The sequence below is a fragment of the Geotrypetes seraphini genome, chromosome 1, assembly GCF_902459505.1.
Source record: "Geotrypetes seraphini chromosome 1, aGeoSer1.1, whole genome shotgun sequence".
In the NCBI taxonomy this organism is placed as follows: domain Eukaryota; kingdom Metazoa; phylum Chordata; class Amphibia; order Gymnophiona; family Dermophiidae; genus Geotrypetes; species Geotrypetes seraphini.
This window is the reverse complement of record NC_047084.1, coordinates 335,289,213-335,313,578: the sequence shown is the minus strand read 5'-3', so window position 1 is coordinate 335,313,578 and position 24,366 is coordinate 335,289,213. Positions and strand designations below refer to the sequence as shown.

General features: G+C 43.5%; 1 protein-coding gene across 1 annotated transcript in view; it reads right to left on the bottom strand.

Moving 5' to 3' along the window:
* Positions 1-531: 531 nt before the first annotated feature.
* SNCA (synuclein alpha) overlaps positions 532-24,366 on the bottom strand; it is a 272,359-nt gene continuing 248,524 nt past the window's right edge. The window contains exons 5-6 of the mRNA XM_033958983.1: positions 16,380-16,472; positions 532-1,210 (exon numbers count right to left, since the gene is read on the bottom strand). Coding sequence (XP_033814874.1) covers positions 1,178-1,210; positions 16,380-16,472 — 126 coding nt within the window. The 3' untranslated portion in view covers positions 532-1,177. The remainder of the gene's footprint in view (positions 1,211-16,379; positions 16,473-24,366) is intronic.

The following is a 24,366-nucleotide window of genomic DNA, read 5'->3' as shown; positions in this document are numbered from 1 at the left end:
CCCTTCCCACCAAGTACAGCACCTTTCCTTCTCCCTCCTCTCTCACTTGCCCCTTGGCCCAGCAAATTTTCCTTTCATATCTCTCTTCCTGCCGGGACAGCAGCAGCTAATGTATAAGTGGTAGTGATCATTGCAGAGCCTTCATGCTTCCGTGTCGCTCAGCCATCCTGCCCTCTCCGACATTCGCTTTTTGGTGTCTTATGGAGCAGAACAGCTGGAACATCAGTGACACGGGAGGGTGAAGGCTCTGCAATGATCGTTACCCTTTATAAATTAGATGTTACTGCCCTCTAGGAAGGTACAAAAGGGAGAGATGCTGAACTGTCAGACAGGGTAGGAGGAAGAAATTAAAATAATGGGGCAGCACCAACAGCAAAATTGGACAACGCCAGCTTGAAATGTTTGGGGGAGGAGGGGGAGAGGAGGTCTCTCCTTGTACCCCCAACACTGCCCATAACTGTGACTATTATTCCCCAGAATGAAACGACGTGGAGCCCTCGCTGTTCATTTGCATTGTTTTATTGCTGACCAATGGCAAACGCCTTCAGTGACTTGGTATCCAGAAAGACATTTCTGTCGTTGAAAAGAAGAGCCCTGGCTATGATCCGTCATTTCTAATGACATTCTCTCGACATTTGATTAGCTATTTATTCCTTTTTGATGAAATGCCATTTATTTACAAAACACAAGTCAATAAAACACATTACAAAACTGTGATATCACAGAGCCAATATTTATAGGTGCATAGTTCATGCTCACTGAAATAATGTGGAGATATAAACAACTGTCACAACGAGTCATCCTTAAAGGGACAACATAAAAGAAGTATTTCAATATAAAACAATACCAAATCACTGGCAACTTGACAACAAATGTGTACAAGTACAGCTTTGAAAATAAGTAGAGAAGTAGACACTTAGGTGTTTTCTTTCATTGAAGACACAGGCCCAACAGCATAACCATGACTTTACCACCAGATATACATTTCAGTAGAAGGGAACCCCTGAAATGGAAGCTGGTTATAGCCAAAAACGCATCTGTCACTGCTAATGGGAGACTTCAAAGTACACTATAAAAACTATTAAAATAAAAGAATTTTACAACTTGATACATTGGAACATAGCACTTATACAGGACAGGATTTCATATATTTCTAGACGTTAGGAGAGAGGTGGTCTCATGCTTCGGGTTCGTAATCTCGATATTCCTCCTGTGCAGAAGACAAGAAACCAAGATCAGTACAACCGCTGCAGAGCGAGGCTAGTTTCAAGACCAGATGAAAAAGAGTGCACACAAAAGCCAAATGTGAATTCTGGGTGTCTATATGAACTTTTTTTTTTTAGGTTATACAGCAAATATGTAACCTGTCATGTTTTTGCCAGATGGCTGCATCAGAGGTAACTATTGCACACATCTCTGAAAAAAACAAAAAAAAACTCTGGAGTGACGATGTTCCTAAATGGACTTTATTTGAAAGTGTCAAAGTTCCAAAGGTACACTGAAATCATCCACATAAAATAATTCCATCCACATAAAAATAAATCATCCACATAAGAGCCTTAAAGGACCTAGTCCGCTAGGGATACAGGACCCAACACGGTCCACGTTTCGACAAAAAGTCTTCTTCAGGAGTCCCTGGGGGTCCTATAAAGGTGAGTACGTGGGAAACAAATGGATAAAAACATTTTAAAGTCATAATTATTTACAAAATTAAAAACACCGAGGTTCTAATTCTGTAACCAGCGCCGTTGTCATTGGATGCTGATTGCGTGCCAATCACATGATGGCACCAAGTACAGAACTGCACCTCCAGCAAAGATAGGCACTGGAAATGTAGGCCAGGGTTTTACTGGCCTACATTGCTGGCACCTACCTATGATGTGATTCGTGCCTCTGTAAGCAATTTAGGCCGCCGAACGCCACTTCTGGCATTAGGCATGCCCACAGTGGCATTAGGCAACGTACAGCACCCACAGAGGCACGATTCTGGCCCTGATTTTTTAAGTACCGGTAGGCACCTTGAAACTCAGTTAAAAATGTGTTTTATAAAACTGAGTTTGGTTGCCTACCGGCACCTAAAAGAACTGGCGCTGAATAGAGAATCCGGGTCTATGAGATCTTTTTACAAAGTTGTGCTAAGCACTAACCTTTGCTTACTGCAGCAAAAAAATTGCATACTACGGGTAGGGTTACCAGATATCCGGGAAAACCAGGACATGTTCTCTTTTTAGAGGACTGTTCGGGTCCTGGATGGACTTTCCGAAACCCGGTAGTCTGGGTTTTGTACAGCCCCGACAAGCTCCAGGCGCTTCTGGAGGGCCTCTGTCATATACATCCGCGCATGCTCAAGGCCTTCCAGATGCGGCCATAGCTTGTCGGGGAAGAAGATGAGTCTTCGAGGTGGCAGGGCTAGGGGTGGAATGAGGTGGGACTTGAGATGAAACTGGGCAGGGCTGAAGGCAGAGCAAGACAGAGATTGGGTGGGACCATGCATCTGGGTTTGTGAGGCTCCAAATATGGTAACCCTAACCATGGGGCACTAAGACGTCCCATAATAATTTTGGGATGTGCTAAAAAATAGAAGTACATTTTTGGTAAATAGGTGTGTCTGGGGGCAGAGAGTGAGCTTGTTCTGTGCTATTCAGCACAGCTACATTGCTGCATGTTAAGTCATTAGCACGTGCTTAGCATGTGAGCCCTTCCTGCTTACATAATAGGTGGTGGAAGAGGCTCACGTGCTAATGGTCACATGCTAGTGGCAAATTCAGACATTTTACCCCAGCTGTAAAAATGGCCTTAGCATCTGCATAAGGGCGTGCCAAGGCCACTTTTTACTGCTGTTTGGTGAAAGGGCCCCTAAGAAAATATCAAAATTAAAATTTATGCATTAAATTAATAGAATGAGAAAAGGAGTATGATTCAGCTATATCAGGCCTGCACAACTTCGGCTCTCGCCAGGCCAGGTTTTCAGGATTTTCCCAATGAATATGCATGAGATCTATTTGTATGCACTGCTTTCAATGCATATTCATTGGGGAAATCCCGAAAACCTGACTGGATTCGGCCCTCGAGGACTGGAGTTGTACAGGCCTGAGCTATATGAATATGTTCTGTATATACACCTTTTGTTCAGACCTTTTCTGTGGTGCATCAATATGCATTTTTAAATCATATTTTCAAGGCTAGACAGCAACTGGCTGCCCTGTGCACTTATCCATTCCATTCCCATAATTATGTTTTCTTAAATGTGTCATTTTCCAAAAAGTACACACACCTGTGAAAAACTGCACTGGAGCAGTAAGTAACAATCCTGAGATGGCGAACCAAAACTCCGCTTCTAAGTCCACGGTAAGTACCCTTATTGCAAAAGATTCGCTAGGAGACACTTTAACTCATAAGGAGCTTAGTAAACACCAAGAGTGGAGAGCTATGAATGTTAACGCACACAGCCTGGGGAATAAACTTCTAGAACTGGAAACAGAAATGGTTAATGCAGACTTAGACGTGGTGGCTGTGTCCGAAACATGGTTCACGGACTCTCATGGGTGGGATATGACTATACCAGGATACAACCTGCTTCGCCAAGACAGAGAGGGTAAGTTAGGAGGAGGGGTAGCACTTTACATCAAAGAGCACATTAAGACAACCAGGATCACGAATGTCAAGTATACTGGGGAATCCATCTGGGTAAACCTGGCCAGAGGCGGAGAAAAATGCCTGTACCTTGGTGTGGTATACAGACTTCCTAGACAATCGGAGGACAAAGATGCAGAATTAATCGAAGACATTGAGAATATCACCTTGCGGGGGGATGTTGTTCTATTAGGAGACTTCAATATGCCTGATATAGACTGGAACACACTCTCAGCGACAACTTGTGATAGCAGGAGGATATTAGCGTCCATGAAGGGAGTACAGCTCAAACAAATGGTGCTAGAGCCTACTAGAGCCCAGGCCATCCTGGACCTGGTACTTACGAACGGGGAAAGCATCTCGGAGGTCTCGGTGGGAGAAACGCTAGCCACCAGTGACCATAACATGGTATGGTTTAACCTTAGGAAAGGCTTCCCTAGATCTCAATCAAGAACAAGGGTACTCAATTTCCGGGGCACTGACTTCGCACGCATGGGAGATTTCGTTCATCAGACACTACAGGTTCAAGAAGTAACTGATAATGTGGAAGCTATGTGGTCAACCTTGAAATCAACCCTTCATGAGGCAACTATCCGCTACATTAAATCGGTAAATAAACAACAAAGAAACAAGAGACCCAAATGGTTCACTGATGAGGTCTCGTACCGCGTCAAGGAGAAGAAAAGATCATTTCTCTTATACAAACACACCGGGGAGAAGGAAGCAAACACTGAATACAAGACAAAGTCTGCAGCAGTCAAAACAGCAGTCAGGGAGGCCAAACTTCGAATGGAAGAAACTCTAGCGAAGAACATTAAGAAAGGGGACAAATCCTTCTTCAGGTACATTAGTGACAGGAAGAAGAACACAAATGGGATAGTACGCCTTAGAACGCCAGACGGGAATTATGTGGAAACAGATTCCGATAAAGCCAAACTGCTGAATGATTACTTCTGCTCTGTCTTTACCTGCGAGGCACCAGGGCAAGGGCTAAGGCTGGAAACAAAGCAAAGCATGGAAGATCCATTTCAGAATTTTGAGTTCACAACTGCTGATGTGTACAGAGAACTGTCGAGACTCAAGGTGAACAAAGCCATGGGACCGGACAATTTACACTCACGAGTGCTCAGGGAGCTATGCGATGTTCTAGCGAAACCGTTGGCCATGCTCTTCAATCTCTCCCTAAGTACGGGGAGAGTCCCCCTGGACTGGAAAACAGCTAACGTCGTTCCTCTGCACAAAAAGGGATGCAGAGCAGAGACTGTGAATTACCGACCAGTGAGTCTCACATCAATAGTGTGTAAACTCATGGAAACTCTAATTAAAGGTAAATTAGACACGATAATGGATGAAGGGAATCTAAGGGATCCCTGTCAACATGGATTCACCAGAGGCAGGTCATGCCAATCCAATCTTATAAGCTTCTTTGATTGGGTGACAGGAAAGCTGGACTCGGGAGAGTCTCTGGACATAGTATACTTGGATTTCAGCAAAGCGTTTGACAGTGTCCCACACCGTAGACTATTAAACAAGATGAAATTGATGGGTTTAGGCGAGAAGCTAACTGCATAGGTCAGTGATTGGCTGAGTGGAAGACTTCAGAGGGTGGTGGTCAACGGCACCCTCTCTGAGACATCGGAGGTGACTAGCGGAGTACCGCAGGGCTCAGTCCTGGGACCATCCCTTTTCAACATATTCATAAGGGACTTGACCCGAGGGCTTCAGGGTAAAGTAACACTGTTCGCCGATGACACCAAACTGTGTAATATAGTATGACACAGGATCTGATCACGTTAGAAAACTGGTCCTCGACACGGCAGCTGGGCTTCAACGCTAAGAATTGTAAGGTCATGCATCTCGGCTGCGGAAATCCATGCACAACTTACACCTTAAATGGAGAAACACTAGCTAGGACTTCAGAAGAACGGGACTTGGGAGTAATCGTCAGTGCAGACATGAAGGCTGCCAAACAAGTGGAGCAGGCCTCATCCAAGGCAAGGCAAATGTTGGGATGTATCAATAGAGGCTTCATCAGCCACAAATCTGAAGTCATAATGCCGCTTTACAGAACCATGGTGAGACCTCACCTGGAATACTATGTGCAATTTTGGAGACCACACTACCAAAAAGATGTGCTTCGAGCTGAATCGGTCCAGCGAATGGCCACTAGAATGGTCTCCGGACTCAGGAGTCTCTCATACGAAGAAAGACTGGGCAAACTACAGCTATACACTCTTGAGGAGCGTAGAGAAAGGGGAGACATGATTGAGACATTTAAGTACATCACAGGTCGTGTCGAGGCGGAAAGCGATATATTCTTCCCCAGGGGACCCTTGGTCACAAGGGGGCACCCGCTCAAACTCAGAGGAGGGAAATTCAATGGTGACACCAGGAAGTATTTCTTCACAGAAAGGGTTGTAGATCACTGGAACAAACTTCTGGTGCAGGTGGTCAAGGCCACCAGTGTGCTTGACTTTAAGAATAAATGGGACATCCATGTGGGATCCCTATGGGGGTCGAGCTAAGGATCTGGGTCATTAGCACTCAGACTTGATGGGGTGGGTCAGAAGAGTGGGCAGACTTGATGGGCTGTAGCTCTTTTCTGCCGTCATCTTTCTATGTTCTATGTTTCTATTTTATAACAGAGCACCTAGGTTTTGAAGGCAGATGGGTGCGTAAACTCTGAATATTCTATACATCTTGTGCCTTTCTAAAACTTTCTCACCAAAAACTACCACACAATGTTGCCTTTTCCTATGTATTTGTCCATGTAAGAATTTGCCATATGCGAGCATTTTATGAAGTATGTGCATAATTGCTGATCTCATCTATTCTCTAATTCTGGGAACACCTACACTTAGATTGCATATTTTGACAGGGCAAAGCTCTGTCAGACTGGGAGCAGGGACCATCACATGTGGAAACTCCAGTATCATCTCGAGATCCCTGATTAAAGTATGATGGAATGCAATGGCTAGTCTTTAAATAGACAGGTTGAGCTTCTGCTGACCTCTGAAAAGGAATGCCATTGCCTAGAGTAGCCACAGGGTGGAGCTCCAGGGCTCTGTGGATGGGTTAAAAAAGATATGGCAGAATTCCCACCTGGAGATCCCTAGAGGGAGCTCTAGTCTCCTGGTCCACTTTGGCCTAGAATGAGGTTCTGTCTTTTTACGGGCTGATAGTTAGAGGGCCCTGTGTTACTAGGAGAATAGAGCCTTGTTCTTTTAAGAAAGAAGCCCAGTTAGAGAAGGTTTGGGCTTTCACCAGAAGAGAGTAGAAGTGAACATTATAGAAGGGTGGGAGGAAGACTCTCCCTGATAGATGGTTAGGTTTGATGCAGGGGAGGGGCTTTTATGCTCCAGCTCCAATACAAAGTTTTTCTTCAGGTGGCAGACAGATGGAGCCTGGAGAGGACTGCTGCTTGTAACAATTATGAAAGAGGAAAAGGAATTGCTTATGACATAAGGTAGTTGAAGAAGGAGTGTTCTCCATGTACATGCCCTTAGAGAGCCTATAGAGGGTGATGTTTTGCAAAGGGGAGGGGGGGGTTATATGATTTGGAAAGGTGGGACTTTTGAGTGAGGTATGGAATGCCTGGTTTTCAGACCCAAGTTGAATTAGGTGCAAAGTTAAAAGTTGAGAAAGAGGTTCAGCTCAATGGTTTTGACTGGTGTTTTCTTTTGATTTCAGCTGGGAGGTGGAGTGATGGTACCATGCAGGGAGTAGAAGTAGAGTTAGCAGACATCCGGATTTACCCAGACATGGCCTCTTTTTAGAGGACTAACCAGGCGTCTGGATAGCAATTGTCTGGGTTTTGAAAAGCTTCAAGCTCGGGGCTGCGTCTGGAGGGCATCTGTGCACGTGTGGATGCAACGTGGTGATGTCACACGCACGCGCTCATGCATGTGATGTCATCACATCACACCTGTGGGTGCTCGGAAGCCCTCCAAATGTAGCTATCAACTCGAGAAGAGGTTTGGGGGTCGGGGCTGGGGTGGAACAGGGTGGGGCTGGGTGGAACTGGTGGACCTGGGGGGCGTGGCCACGTGTCCGGATTTTGCATTCATAAAATCTGGTAACCTTAAGTGGAGGCTGATAAAAGAAAAATCCCCTTGTCTTGTTAGAGCCACAGCAGTGAAACCCTGAGAGAGAGAAGCAAGATAATTCACATAACAACGTAATAAGACTTTCTGTTAATCCTATTCTCTGTGTGTGAAAGGAAGAATCAGGAAGTACAAAAAACGGCAAATGTAAATCTGAGCCTCCATGGATCAGTAGTCAACGTCCAAGGGGATTCTCACTCTGACTGTAATAGAGTCCAAAAAGGAGGACTACTATTCTCCTCCCCCCCCACCCAAAGCTTCTTGTTCTCAGTAATCTTTCAGGATCAGGTTAGCAGTTGCAGACCCTGTGCGAATCAGTTTAATGCCCCCCCCCCCACCCCTGCAACTGACGATCTGCCTTGTCGTGCCAACCCCTCCCCCTCTCCTGTCCATAGTCAGTTTCATTAAAATGGGCATGAGCAGGGGAAACCTGCACTACTACTACACATGCTTGGTTTGTGTACATATGGGGGTGGGGCTGGCACGGTAGTGGCAGAAGGAAGGCACCACTGGCTGCCAGGTTATGGGTACAGGACTGATTCTGCCAGTGTGATATAAGAACATTAAAAATAGCCTTACTGATTCAGACCAATGGTCCATCTAGCCCAGTAGTCTGTCCTCAGGGTGGCCAATCCAGGTCACAAGTGCCTGGCAAAACCCCAAAGAGTAGCAACATTCCATGCTACCGATTCAGGGCAAGCAGTGGCTTCCCACATGTCTCTCAATAACAGACTATGGACTTTTCCTCCACAAAATTGTCCAAACCTTTCTTAAAACCAGCTACACTATCCGCTCTTACCACAGCCTCTGGCAATGTGTTCCAGAGCTTAACTATTCCCTGAGTGAAAAAATATTTCCTCCTGTTTTAAAAGTATTTCCCTGTAACTTCATTGAGTCTTTGTAATTATTTGACAGAGTGAAAAATTGATCCATTTGTACCCGTTCTACTCCACTCAGGGTTTTGTAGACTTCAATCATATCTCCCCTCAGCCATCTCTTTTCCAAGCTGAACAGCCCTAACCTTTTTAGTCTTTCCTCATACAAGAGGAGTTCCATCCCCTTTGGTCGCTCTTCTTTGAATCTTTTCTAGTGCTGCTATATCTTTCTTGAGATAAGGAGACCAGAATTGAACGCAATACTCCAGATGAGGTCGCACCATGGAGCGATACAGAGGCATTATAACATTCTTAGTATTGTTAACCATCCCTTTTTAAATAATTCCTAGCATCTTGTACCTGTGATTTGGGTTATTCTTCCCAATGTGCATCACTTTGCATTTCTCCACATTAAATTTCATCTGCCACTAGGATGCCCAGTCTTCCAATTTCCTAAGGTCTGCCTGCAATCTTTTACAATCTGCATGCGTTTTAACAACTTTGAACAGTTTAGTGTCATCTGCAAATTCAATCGCCTCACTCATCATTCCAATTTCCAGATCATTTATAAATAAGTTAAATAGCATCAGTTCCAGTACAAATCCTTGTGATTCTCCACTGTTTACTCTCCTCCAATGAGAAAAATGACAATTTAACCCTACTCTCTCTTTTCTATCTGATAACCAATTCCTAATCCACAGCTGAACTTTGCCATCTATCCCATGACTCTTTAATTTTCCCAGGAGCATCTCATGAGGAACTTTGTCAAAAGCTTTTTGAAAATCTAGATACACTACATCAACTGGCTCACACTATATCATCTGGCTCACCTTTATCCACATGTTTATTCACACCTTCAAAGAAGTCAGGCAAATTAGCAAGGCAAGATCTCCCTTGGCTAAACCCATGCTAACTCTGTCCCATTAAATCATGTTTGTCTATATGTTCCACAATTTTATTTTTTTAAATTGTTTCCATCATTTTGCACAGCACTGAAATTAGGCTTACTGGTCTGTAATTTCCCGGATATCCCCTGGACCCCTTTTAAAAAATTGGTGTAACATTGGCCACCCTCCAAACTTCAGGAACTACAGATGATTTTAGCAACAGATTACAGATCACTAACAGCAGGTCAGTAATTTCATGTTGGAGTTCTTTTAGTACCCTGGGATGATACCATCCGGTCCAGGTGACTTTTCAGTTTTAACCTGTCAATTCGGCTTAGTACATCTTCAAGATTCACCGAGATTTTTTTCAGTTCCTCCACATCATCACCCTTGAAAACCATGGATAAAGGTGAGCCAGTTGATATAGTGTATCTAGATTTTCTTAAAGCTTTTGCTAAAGTTCCTAACGAGAGGCTCCTGAGAAAATTAAAGTGTCATGGGATAGGTGGCAAAGTTCAGTTGTGGATTAGGAATTGGTTATTGGATAGAAAACAGAGGGTAGAGTTAAATGGTCATTTTTCTCAATGGAGGAGAGTAAACAGTGGAGTGCCACAGGGATCTGTAGTGGGACCAGTGCTATATAACTTATTTATAAATGATCTAGAAATTGAAATGACGAGTGAGGCGATTAAATTTGCAGATGGCACTAAACTGTTCAAAGTTGTTGAAACACAAGCGGATTGTGAAAAATTGCAGGCGGACCTTAGGAAATTGGAAGACTGGGCGTCCAAGTGGCAGATGAAATTTGGTATTTGAAAGTTTGTATATTTACATCGTATATATTCAAGAACCAGAAAGATATATTATACAAACTAGGTTGGAAATTTTTTTTTGGCCCATGAAGCTCATCTGAGGCCTTTTTATCACAACATTTGGATTGTTAGTGTTTGGAGCTTTTGTGGTGCTAAAGCAGTTCACTTTGTTAGGCAACAGTTTTCTCTTTCCTTTATATATGAGTAATATTGTATTAACTGTTGGTATTGAGAGCTTACTCACACTCCAGTTAAATTTGGGGTAATTGAAATCAGCAAGTAACAAAGCTCATACTCTATAAACAAATATATCTATATAACTCCCTACAATTCCACTCAGTACTGCCAAATAATCACTCACAGATAGAGGAAATACACCACTGCAATCATACACCACACACTAAATTCAAAGCAGAAACAGAGGGAAAAGGAGCACAAGAGAACCAGAAAAGAAAAAGAAAGTGGAGAAAAAGCCTCAGTTCAGCTTCCTGGGCTCAAAAAACTCCACTTTCTCTCATATGGGCTCCGTTTTTCTGAATCAAAATGTTCACTGAATCAAGTATCAGCAGTAGTGCAATCACTAGCAGTGATATCTTTGAATGTGGCTTTTGCAAGACTCCTGAAGCAGCCTCGGTGAAACAAGGAAGTTCCCTGTTGGGTCCTGTACTGAAGACGCCATTTCAAGTTCTGCTGTCCTGCATGTGCATGTTCGTTTGGGGGAATCATGGCACGAGAGGCATGAGATGACCGGCAGCTAAGTATCTGTTTTTTTTGCCATCTCATGCGCTGAGTTTAATCTGTGCTTGTTAGTGATTTTTGAACTTTCCCTGCATTTTCCATGACTTTTGGATGTTCCAATCTCCAACTGGGGAGTGGCTACCACTGATACTTGATTCAGTAAACATTTTGATTCAGAAAAACGGAGCCCATATGAGAGAAAGTGGAGTTTTTTGAGCCCATGAAGCTGAACTGAGGCTTTTTCTCCACTTTCTTTTCTGGTTCTCTTGTGCTCCTTTTCCCTCTGTTTCTGTTTTAATTTAGTGTGTGGTGTATGATTGCAGTGGTATATTTCCTCTATCTATGAGTGATTATTTGGCAGTACTGAGAGGAATTGTAGGGGGTTCTATAGATATATTTTTCTATAGAATATGAGTTTTCTTACTTGGTGATTTTACATACTCTTCCCTATTAATTTGGTAATTGAAATCACCCATTATTATACTGTTGCCCAATTTGCCAGCTTTCCTAATCTCTGAAAACATTTCTTCATCTGTCTGCTCATTCTATCCCGGGAGATGGTAGTATAACCCTACCTTTATATTCCTTTCTTTCACACATGGAATTTCTATCCATATGGACGCCACACTGCTATCTATGTCATGCAGAATGTTTATTTAATTTGATTCAATCCCCGCTTTAACATATAGCGCAACCTCCCCTCCAATTTGATCTACTCTGTCCTTGCGATATAATTTGTACCTGTTGATTGTCCTCCTACCACCAGGTCTTTGAGATGCTTATTATATCTACCTCATCATTCAGTGCTATATACTCTAACTCTCCTATTTTATTTTTTAGGCTTCTAGCATTTGCATACAGACACTTCATATTGTGTTTTTTTCCATGTATCTACAGGCGCTGAGAAGATGATAGAGATAACGACATCTTTACTCTGCTTCTCTCTTAAGCATTCTTTCACCATTTCTGAGACATCTCTATTGGAACTTCCTAAATGTTCTGATTCAACAATATCCTTCAAGAATGCTCCACATAAAACCATCTGCTCCTGGGCAACTGTCAGCTTTCCCCCCATCTTAGTTTTAAAGAGCTCTATCTCCTTTTTAAACGTTAGCGCCAGCAGCCTGGTTCCATCCCGATTAAGGTGGAGTCCATCCTTTTGGAATAGGCTCCCCTTTTCCCAGAGGGTAGCCCAGTTCCTAACAATAGGGCGCCTTGGAGCAATGGGTCCTGTGTGGCTGTTCCTGTTGCCCTGCTCCTTATTCCTTAAACCTCTTGTACCCAGAAGTCTCTATCAAGCTTTTGCTTCGTCTTAGTGAACTCCTGTGTATATCAGCTGTATGTGCATGTTATCTGCATTGTTAGAGAACAGTTTATAAAAAGCCTGTTTCTCCCATACAATGATGTTTAACTTGTTGAGATATCTTTTAAAATTGCCCTCATGGAGGGTAATTGTATAAGAGGGTGCTAGGGGTTAGCATATATGCTAAGGAATATGACTTGAATGTAAGTACAATCACTTATACATGCTTGAGAGCCAATGTAAAGCCATGCATGTTACTTTATCTATATGTGTATCTGTTAACTCCACCCATGTTCTTCTTAAACTTCACCTCTGTGCATGTCCACCAGCAAACTACGCATCATTATGTCATGACATGTACATTTACGTCAGTCAGTATTTTATAAGGGGTCATTTACGGATATATGTGGCTACAGAAATGACTTTATAAAGTTAGTCCATAAATTATTAATAGCATGTAGTTCTATATTAATCTGTTTGAACTGTCAAGGAAGAAATCTATAAACAGACCCCAAAGGAACATTACAAAAAGTCATCTCAAGGTGTTTAACTGGAAGAAACAAACATAAAAAAATCAATGGAAAGTCAGAGACAGAGGAGAATGTTGTGAATTATTGGGTTGAAAACAGCATACTTGTTTATTGGGGATCAGAGTAGACGATTACATTTAACAAATAAGAAAGAATCTTAATAAGAAAGATAAAGGAAATAATCCTTGAGAAAATAAACATACAGGATATTTTCATATATGAACCTTTCTTTAGTGAAAATGACATGAAATGTACATCTGAGTTTAAATAATGAAAACCCCCCACAACCCTATAGAAACAATATCCTACTTTGTGGCTTACTGTCCGGCAAGAAATGGGACAACGATCTATCAAGCAAGTTATCCAGTCCTTTCCCCCAAATCATCTGCCCCTTAAAAGGAGCTTGCTCAAGGTGGCCTTAGACGTCAAATTTCCCGCCCACTGCCTGATCCAGAGCATTTTGTGGGCGGTGACTAAATGAGGTGGCACTTTACTCAAGACCCTGAGCATGTCAAAAATGGTGTTCACCACTTAGGGTTCCATTTACAAAGGCACATTAGGGCCTTAACGTGCAGAATAGCACGCACTAAAATGCCCCGCATGCTAGCCGTTACTGCCTCTTTTAAGCAGGCAGTAATTTTTCGGCTAGCGTGTTCTAATCTTGTGTGTGCGCTAAAAACGCTAGCGTACCTTAGTAAAAAGAGCCCTTAGTCTTCCCTGGCCCTCTAAAGGGCACTCCACTCCCTCTGAGGCAAATTATGGTAAGCCCGCACCATAAAGGAAGCTGTGGCCACAGCTTTAATGCCTAATGCTAATGCCTCAAAGTGTCATCTGAGGAATAAGTCCACCTGTGATCTTGAGTATCCTTCAGGACTATTTCACCTTTACTAGGCAGACAAGTTATTTTAATAATTTGAGTCACTAGAGAGTCCCCATTAGGTGTAGTAAATAAATGCTGGAATTCAGAAGTCATGGAATACAATTTCATCATTGCCCTGGCCCCCATCAGAGGACCATAAGGTGTCTCCCAATGCTCCATTATCATCCTGGTAATCTCTGGGTGTGAAGGGAAACATGTGGACTCTGACTTGGTACTGCTTAACAGCGAGAACTGGGCAGTAAAAACCTGCGAGGACTCCAAATTAAACTCTTGTTAAATCTGCCAGCTTAAATAGCCTGAGTCAAAAAGCCAAAAAGAGAGGCAATATAACTCACACAGTACTAAGCTGTTGAGTGACAAAAAAGAACATAAACAAACAAAAAGTCACTCCATATGTATTAATCAGAAAAAAAATCTAAAAATATTCTTCTTTACTGTTTTTAGGAACTGTGCTCAGAGACATGAAGGCTATAAAACCGCCTCACCACCCAATCATTGCATAGTTCAATACAGTGTCAGAAGAATGGTATATATCTCTCTAGTTGATTACGCAAAACCAAACAGGTTATAGCTTTATCATTTTGGGTATGAAACTTTAAAAAGAATAAAACTTAGCTTTAGAGAATCGCTGGTTCTGACGTGCACATTTCGATACTGCGTCAGGGAACCGAAAAGCCACTGCTGAACCGTTCGTACCTCCTCATTATCCAGTGGCCGCTGGATAATGAGGAGGTACGAATTTTTGCAGTTAGCACCGGAGTTCTAACAATATATGACTTCATTGCCCACTTTTTTGGAAGGGTTCAGCAGTGGTTTTCGGTTCCCTGACGCAGTATCGAAACGTGCACGTCAGAACCAGCGATTCTCTAAAGCTAAGTTTTATTCTTTTTAGAGTTTCATACCCAAAATGATAAAGCTATAACCTGTTTGGTTTTGCGTAATCAACTAGAGAGATATATACCATTCTTCTGACACTGTATTGAACTATGCAATGATTGGGTGGTGAGGTGGTTTTATAGCCTTCATGTCTCTGAGCACAGTTCCTAAAAACAGTAAAGAAGAACATTTTTAGATTTTTTTCTGATTAATACATATGGAGTGACTTTTTGTTTGTTTAGCTTAAATAGCCTGGGCAGCGTAGAATCCTCTCCCTGATCTAGGGCTGTCACCGACCCCTGGTCATCTGCCCCAATCTGAGAACTAGAATCCTCCAAGGGGGATGCATGGTGGGAGAGCAGCAGAATTGCATCTGACCCCATATCATCCCAGTCCTTTTCTGACAGGGCCTCCGGCTCCCGCAGCTCTACCCATTGTAGTGAGACCTCGCTTTGTAAAGGTAAACTCCTGTGAGAGCTATCCACCTGACACACAGACGACCCTTTATGTTTCTGGTAAGTTGCATGCATCAAAGTCATAAAATCAGGGTCAAAGACCTGACTTGGGACCTCCAAGGACCTCTGCCGGTATGCCACATGTCTCCTCTCAGGGTCAGGGGTGTCTGTGTAAAAGCGCTTCATTGGCAAGTTGCATTTAAGAGGCTATAACAAGGCTTTACGCCCCGCATCTCCTGACCCATGAAGTGACCAGAGAGGGCTAAGGGCATGGCTTCCACCTCCCATCGTGTGCCTCACAACATACGATAGAAAGACGTTCGTTATCTGACCATCCAGCGTAAATTTGGCATGTTATAGGGACTAAACCACCTGAGGAGTTTATAATAATCAATTTAAACCAAAATTAAGGCAGAAGGAGGCTTCTGCAATAAAATCAGGAAATTTAAGATGGCTGTCACGGCAGCATTTTAGTGACAAAAAACAGCCTGTGGGAGCAAAACTGAAAGTTCAAAATTACTGAAAATAGGATTTTTGAAGTGGGGACCCTTGGTACACCTTCAAAAACCCTTAGTTTTGCTGAATTCAGACCCAGCCCAATTTTTACATAGACAGTAATGAGCTGTACTCACACATTCTCCATTTGCTGTGTTTCTTACTTCAGTTGGACATGGAGAAGGTATTTCTGCCTCAAACAAGCAAGGGTAGCTCCAGTCACTTGTCTCTTTCAGCTGCCTTTTATTCAGGTACCAAAAACCTGAAACCCTCATCCCCTCACATTCCCACACGATTCTTCGGGGTAGGGGATGCAGCCTTGCATGATAAATGGAAGTAGCAGAAGAACTCAATTTAGGGTTACCAGACTTCCGCATTTCCCCGGACATGTACTCCTTTTGAGGACATATCCAGGGGTCCAGATGGCTTTTCAAAACCTGGCACTTTGTCCGGATTTTGAAAAGCTTTCTTCCACATCATATCGGGAAGGAAAGCATCCACGTATGCATGGATGTCCTGTCCGATGAGAGCAGGCAGCGAGGGGCGGGACTGGGGTGTGATGGGCGGGAATGGGTGGAACTGGGCAGGCCTGGGGGAAGGTATAGGAGGGTTGGATTTTCCAAACAGAAAGCCTAACTCAACTGCTGTGTCAAACTGCTGCTCCAAAAGTTAAGGGGGAGAAGGAAAATACTATGCAAAAATATAATCAGCTTCATTTCAAATGTATTTTTTCACACACAGTGCTGTCTTTTTACAATAGAGTTTCATGAATATCACATGTAAGATTCTTACCTCAGAAGGCATTTCATTAGCCTCATTATCAGGGTCTACTGGAATGTTTTCTGTGTTATCCATCATTCCCTCCTGTGGGAAACCCTCTTCATTCTAATATGAAAAAAAGAACAATATATTTTACCTTTATAGCTGTTTATACTGCTACTGTGGTTTAGTTTTAATAATAACATTAGACACTGGCAGTAGAGAAAAGGGCCAATGAAAGAGTTAAAAAAAAATACACCTGGGGAATAAAACTGACACATTTGGTATTTCACATGTAAAAGAATCTGGATTCAATTTAGCCAAAATCTTTGTGAGATGTGAAGGGAAAATTGTGGAGTTGAGGGGGCGGGGGGGGGGGGGGAGGGGGGGTGGAGTTGAAACTGAACTGACATAAAATCTGTTCAGAAGATATTCAGCAAAACAAGGAAAATATGTCAAAATTTGGAAAAGCTCTTTGTAGTGCTATGGAGAAGCCACCATAGCCTTTCTGTTTATGAATTCGATTGTACCACACAGAAAGCTGTGTGAAAGAGACATTCTCCATGCCACTAGGGTAGCGCCACTGCTGCACCAGCCTTAAATGCTGGTTCATTTTAGATGGTTTGTTAGATGGTTTTGGGGTTGTAGATCACACATCTGAGTCCCTCCGTGCTACTGTGTTGAACCAGCTGATAAAATCCCTAGGAAGACCAGGAGTTAGGAGAGATTGAAGAAAACACAGTTCCTTTAGCTCAGCCCTGCCAAGAGGGAGGATCTTCGGGCACCAGCACCGGCATGTCCTGGTGCATGTCCGGTGCATATCCGGTGCACGGTGCTGGTGCCAAATTGGGGTAAGGGATGCTGTTTGGGTGGGTGGCAGATGCCGGATCGCGGGGGGGAGGGGGATGCGCGACTCGAGCAGGGAGAGGCAATGCCAGTTTAGGGGTGCAATGCCGGTTGTTGGTGGGGGCATTTGCTGGCCGGGGGGCGATGCTGGTTCTCGGGGGGGGGGGGAGGGAGCAGCGCCGGTGGCCTCGAGGGTAGGGGGTAAGGTGAAGCAGCACCGGTGGCCTCGGGGGAGGGAACAAATCAAGCGAGTTTCCCTTATTTTCTATGGGGAAACTCGCTTTGATATACATGCAATTTGGTTTACAAGCATGCTTCTGGAACAAATTATGCTCGTAAACCAAGGTTCCACTGTACCTGATTAGATTTTTGGCCATCACTTAAGTCAATTTAATTGTTTTGTAAACTTTGCTTTGAATCCTTTGGAAGATTTAGTGGTACAGAAGACACCACATTAAATTAAATGCTAGAAGTCTAAAAAATAAGATTGGAATGTTAGAATACATTGCACTAAATGAAGATGTAAACATAATAGGCAACTCAGAGACTTGATGGAAGGAAGATAACCAAATGGACACTATGTTACCAAGGTCCAAATTATTTCAAAATGATAGTGGATCAAATTGATGAAGGGGAATTGCTACATGTTAGGGATATCACAAAATCAAGCAAAAAATAAAATAGTGAGGAATATGGATATAAATTTTGGGCCATATTCTATAAATGGCGCCAAAACTACTGGTGGGCCAAGTTAATTGAGAAACGCTATTTAAAAGGGTGAAAAATGGTAAAAATAAAGCACCTACTGCGCGTAAATAAAAGGTGCTGGAATCATGCCTACATAGGTGCTTTAGGACGCTGAACACCAAAGTAGGCATGGCCCATGCCAGAAGTGGTGTTAGGTGACCTAAAGCACCTTCATAGGTGCGATTCACGCTAAGGTAGGCGCTGGAAATGTAGGCCCAGAAAACCCTGGCCTATATTCCCAGTGCCTATCTTTGCTAGGGGATTTTGAAAATAGTGTATAGCTTGCCATCATGAGCTGATCATGGCAGGAGAATCCCCAATCAACTAAGCTGGAAGAACTCCCTGAAACCACGGCTTCAGGGAGTTCTTTTAGCTTAGTTGATTGGGGATTCCCCTGTTGCGATTAATTGAACTGGCAAGGACATCACCATTTCCTCTCTCCTTCCCTCCCACCCAACTATTCCCCAACCCCCCGCCAAAGAAAGCCCCTCCCACCATGCCAAAAACCCCACATATCCCTGACACCCTGTAAGCCCTTCACTTTCTCCGACATAGCTTCACACTCCTGACATCCCCCCAGCCCCCCTGCTGATATATCTACCATCCAATACTTTTGGGTGAAACACTGGCAGGAGGGATGCCCACTCCCTCCTACTAATAGGGCCGCCTCTTCAAAATGGTTGCTCTTCCCCCTCCCAGTACATCTTGGGATGCACTGAGAGGGACCTAAGGCAGCCCTGATTGGCTTAGGGTCTTAAAGTCTAAAAAGGGACAATGTTCTGTACAACTGTTTATAAATCACAAATGGAGCCTTCAATTTCGATCTGGTTTTGGTGAAGCCTTCCCAAAGATTCACTTGTCTACATTTTTACATCATCTGGGAAGGTAATTGGATTGTCTTTTAGACTTGGGTATAGAAGAGAACTTAAGCTCTGTAGTGGATGAAAAGGAAAACAAATGTCTATTAAATGTTTATAATGCTCTTTGATGCCAGCAATGATAGATGAATCTGTTGCAGTAACAGTAAGATGCATGAGCAGCTGGGCACATGATGGAAGGATGTAGCAGATGGTAAGATTCTAATTAGAAGGCAAGGCTCTTGTTGCCACATCAAAAGCAGACAAGACACATTTTAGTTTATTTAAATCCAAAAGCAGCTTCTTCAGTTTGTTTTAATCATTGAATTCAGTTGCCAATTGTCTAGGATGTGTTAAGTTTTTACTAGTCTCAAAGTTTTTAGAGACTGACCCCAGGACAAAGTTTGTCCCTCTCTGTGTCCTCATTCCCACCCATGGTTAACTGCCAGTACCCGTCCCCGTGTCATTCTCTATCAGGCATCTGAGAGCAGTGGATCATGTGCTATCTAATTAATTCAAAACATTTCTGTCAAACTGGTTAACAATGCTAAGAAATCAGATCATGTTACGTCTTTGCACACCAGTTTCCAATAGCAACATAAATCAAATTTAAGAACCTTATGTTATGAAGTTTTCAGCCCAGGGAATTTACCCTGTTAACTATAGTTTGTAGTAGAGGCAGTGGAGAGTGAAAATGATCCAGTTTCCCTAGTTCTAACCTATTACTGAAGAGCTGCCAAGTTACCCAATTCTAGAAGGGAGACTGTTTTTAATTCAGTGTTTTACGAGTATATGTAGTCCCTCATACCATCAATTGAAATCAGCATTAAAGGTCCCATAATTTACCAGGATAGGGTTGCAGAAATCCAGGATTGGTTCAGAATTTCCCTCCTGGAACCAGGTAACTTGGCAGCTCTCCAGTTCTACCCGTTAAGGCCTAGATTCACCAAACTCACCGGTCTGGATTGTTGGGCAATTCGTGGCCGAGTTCTGCCGGGTGACCAATTCACTACAGAGTCCTCATGCAAATTATGTGATTGGACGCACACCCCACCTCGACACCATGGATCGCTGCAGAGCGATCCAGACGCATGCACAGACCATCCTCGTTGGCTGTAGATGCGATCTGAGCATGCACTTGCTCTCCGTACAAGCTTGAGGTCAAAACAAAAGGGGGAGGGGTGGCTGCGCATTCAGGAATCATTTCAATTTTTTGTGCAACCAGAATGGAACAGAACACGCTTTGCAGCCAGACTACGGAACAGAACACGCCTTGTGCAGCCCCGCGTTAAACCCGCGGGTTAAAACCACGGGCTCGCACTGCGCCTTTTGCACAATATATAAAAAGGGAGATGCATATGTACAGTAGTATTTTGATAGTTTTATTTTTTATTTTGATACTGGGATTTTAGGGCGGCAGAGAGAACGAGAATCGGCAAGGACGTAAGCGACTGGTCCTTAGCAGTCGCTTCATTTTGGATCGGCAAGCCCAATCAGCGTTTCTTCTTCTGTTAGTGAATTGATGGCTTCCTACTTATGCGTGCCATTTCCCCTCATTTGCATGGGTGGATTGGATCAGGGGGGAGATTGATCGGCCAGAAGCTTAATGAATCGGGTCGGGGTCGGGGAACGCTCGCAAACTGGTTGGGACATGATCGGTGAGCTTAGTGAATGTAGCCCTAAGTTTCTTTATTCACAACATGTGCTTGCATAGTTTCCACGCTCACTCACATACTATTATGCTATCACACCCAAAGCTAGGCTATGCACTTCTCTGCTACTTATGGAGAGGTGAAATGATGGCGGGGAAGGGGGTCCCGGGTAGATGGGCCCACAAATATGTTTGCCTAAGACCTAATATAGAACCCCTTTCACAAAGTCTTAGTAGTTATTCTCCTAAGAACATAAGAACAAAAGAATTACATACTGGGACAGACCGAAGGTCCATCAAGCCTAGTATCCTGTTTCCAACAGTGGCCAACCCAGGTCACAAGTACCTAGCTAGATCCCTAGTAGTAAAACAGATTTAATGCTGCTTATCCTATGAATAAGTAATGTAATTTGTAATGTAATGTAATTTATTTCTTATATACCGCTAAATTCCGTTAGGATTCTAAGCGGTTTACAGAAAATAGACAATAGGGTGCATTAAAATTATAAGTAAGATAGGTACTTAGAAATTCCCTTACTGTCCCGAAGGCTCACAATCTAACTAAAGTACCTGGGAAAATGACAATTAGTAGAGTAATGAAGAAATAAAAATAGAGATAGATGAGAAAAATAAGAAAATAAACATTTTAATAAGACTACAATGATCTGAAGGACTTTGAAAGGTTGAAAAGAGGGGAGATGGGAAATAGAAGCAGAAGGGAGAACCGTTGAAACTATAGAATTCTGGGGAAACTTAAATGAAATTTAAAATAATAAAATAAAAACAAAAACAAGTGGCAAAACAATGAATGAGATTTAAAATATATCATAAACTAAAAAGAAAGTGAAAAATAAAAAACAAAAACAGTCAAGACTGAAGTCCAGCTTGAAATGACTTCACTGCTTTGGCTGCCAAACTTCTCCAGATGTCATCCGATCCTTGTCAACAAACCGGAAGCCCCAAATCCAGTGTCTCCGGTCATCAACTCATCTAAGACATTCACACTCGCCTCCTGCATGCCAAATTCGCTGAATCTGTCTCCTTTCTGGACAGGCACCGCCCGCGCCTCTCTGACCGTTTGCGGCGCCTCGATGACCGTGCCGCCGGACCAACCATGGCCTCCCGGTGGCGGTGGTGGTCGTGGGGGTCACTCCTATTCATGGCTGAAGCTAGCGGAGTGTTCCCGGCTGCTACTGGGGGGCGGAGCTTGCACTCACGCCGAGCCCCGGAGGAAGAGAGGTGGCCTGGGAGTCCTGGAGGTGCCAGCCGAGGTGTGAGCAAGCAAAAGGCAGGAGTAGGCAAACGGCTCAACAACCGCAGTTCAGGAGGGTTTCTGGCTGCTTCTAGGGGGCGGAGCTTGCTCACACGCCGAGCCCTGGAGGAAGAGAGGAGGCCTGGGAATCCTGGAGGTGAGCAGGGAACAGGCGGGAGCAGGTGAACGGCTTAACTGCCACAGTTCAGGAGGGTTCCCGGCTGCTTCTGGGGGGCTGAGCTCGCTCACACGCCGAGCCCCGGAGGAAGAGAGGTGGCCTGGGAGCCCTAGAGATGTCAGTTATGGTGAGAGCAGGCAAAAGGCAGGAGCAGGCGAACAGCTCATAGTATCTTCTGATGTTTAGAATTTACAGCTGGTCTTTTCTCATAACGCATATACCATATGCTTCTTTTGCTTGGTTGATGTCCTTTTAGAGGATTTTATAATTAAATAGATGAAGTATAGTTGTTTAAAAGGAGGGAGCTTATTATTATTATTTAAATAGGAGTTTAAAAGTAGTGGATTTCCTCAAACCATCTCAATAATGGCCTGTGAATTTCTCTTTTAGGATATAATATAAGCCTTTTTTAAAACCTGACTAAGCTAATTGATTTCACCACATTGTCCGGAAAGAAATTCCAGAGTTTAATTACATGCTGAGTGAAGAAATATTTTCTCTGGTTTATTTTAAATCTACTACTTAGTAGCTTCATCGCATGCCTTCTAGTCCTAGTATTTTTGGAAACAGTGAACAAACGTTTCACATTTACTCTTTTCACTCCTCTGTATTTTATAGACCTCAATCATATCACCCCTGAGCAGTGGCATAATAAGGGGGAGGCGATCCGCCCCGGGTGCTGTAATGGTGGGGGCACGGGCTCTTCTCCTCCTTTCTGACCCACTGCCGCGTGCACGCCTTCCCTTTCCTCCCTCGTACCATCTTAGGGCTAGATACACAAAGCTCTCACACTGCCTGATTTTTGACAAAAGGTATGGGGGAGTGTTGTCATTGGTTGATAGTCTTTGAGCTGGGAGGGGGTCTGACCCAACTCCCCCAGCTCACAAGACCACCAGGTGGGGTGGTGGGAGTGGTGATAGAGGACTGGGAGATCGAAAAAGGGGGGGGCCTTAGTATTAGGGAATATCAGGGGGGTCCCGGTTTTGGGCCCTCCTGACAGCAGGGCTGTGGTTTTTTAAAAATGCTGTTCTGTCTGTGTTGTGTTCACACAACACACGCACAACACTTACCGGCAGCTCCAGAATTGCTGGTAATTAATGACTGGAAACAAGGGTGGATTCCCTTTTGTGCATCACTAGGAGAGCTATTTTAAATACTAATGATCTCCTAGTAATGTATTTGCAGAGAGCTCTGGGGTTTGGGAAGAAGGGGGTGCGTGCGTGATGGGGAGAGGGTGTGCACAGTAGGGGGAGGGGGCACAAATGCAGCGGGGGGCTGCGGAAGTATGTCTATGCCCAGGTACCCTCTACCCTTGCTACGTCACTGCTCCTGAATTGTCTCTTCTCCAAGCTGAAGAGCCTATAGCAAATGAACCAAAGTCCATTGGAACTGAATGGATGTCAGTGCATTTGCAGTGCTTTGTTAAAGGAGCCCATAGTTTTAAGCCAGCCCTTACTGTAGTAGAAGAGACCTATTCCATAAATGCATTCCTGACCTCCCAGTCCTTATATTTTTCTAAATGTTTTTTCACTTGCACTCTTGGGGAAAGGAGCACCTAGATCCCCTATCATATCTCCACCTTTGCTTCATCGACTACAGCAAAGTTTTTGACTCTGTGGATCACAATAAACTATGGAGAACTCTAGTACAAATGGGAATACCGAAACACATAACTCAGCTGATAGAGAGCCTATATGAAAATCAAGAAGTTTCAGTGAGAACTGAATATGACAACACTGATTAGTTTCCAATAAAACATGGCCTCAGGCAAGAATGCATCTTGCCACTTTACCCATTCAACCTCTATTGTGAAACCATCTTCAGAAAAGCAAATTTGGAAGAAGAGAGTGTTGATTTCAAAGTTGGTGGCTGAAATATAAACAACCTGCGCTATGCAGATGATACAATGCTCATCACCAGCAGCAAAGAAGACATGCTATATCTTCTGAGAAAAGTCAAGGCCGAAAGTCATAACATGAGATTAGAACTGAACATAAACAAGACAAAGGTCATGAACACGGAAAATGATGAAGATTTTGAGAATGAAGGTGATAGAATAAGTTGTACAAGATGTCAATCTCCTGGGCTCTTTTGTTAACAAAGAAGCAACTAGCAGGGAGGAAATCCTCCAGAGAATAGCACATTCACTTTTCAATGAAGGCTCTCAACAAAATATTCAAAGGCAAGGAAATAACACTCCAAATGAAGATCAGAGTTGTCCATGCACTCATTTCTCGGTGGTCAGTTACGGATGTGAAAGCTAGACACTATGGAAATAAGACAGAAAGAAGATATTTGAGCTTTGGTGCTGTGCAGGATTTTAGGCGTGCTGTGGATCGCCAAAAGACCTAACAAATCGATTCTGGAAGAGATCAAACTGGCTATGTCACTCGAAGCCCAAATGATGAAGTTACGACTGTCTTATTTTGGTCACACCATCAGAAGAGAGAGAGATCACTGGAGAAGGACATCATATTTGGGAAGATTGA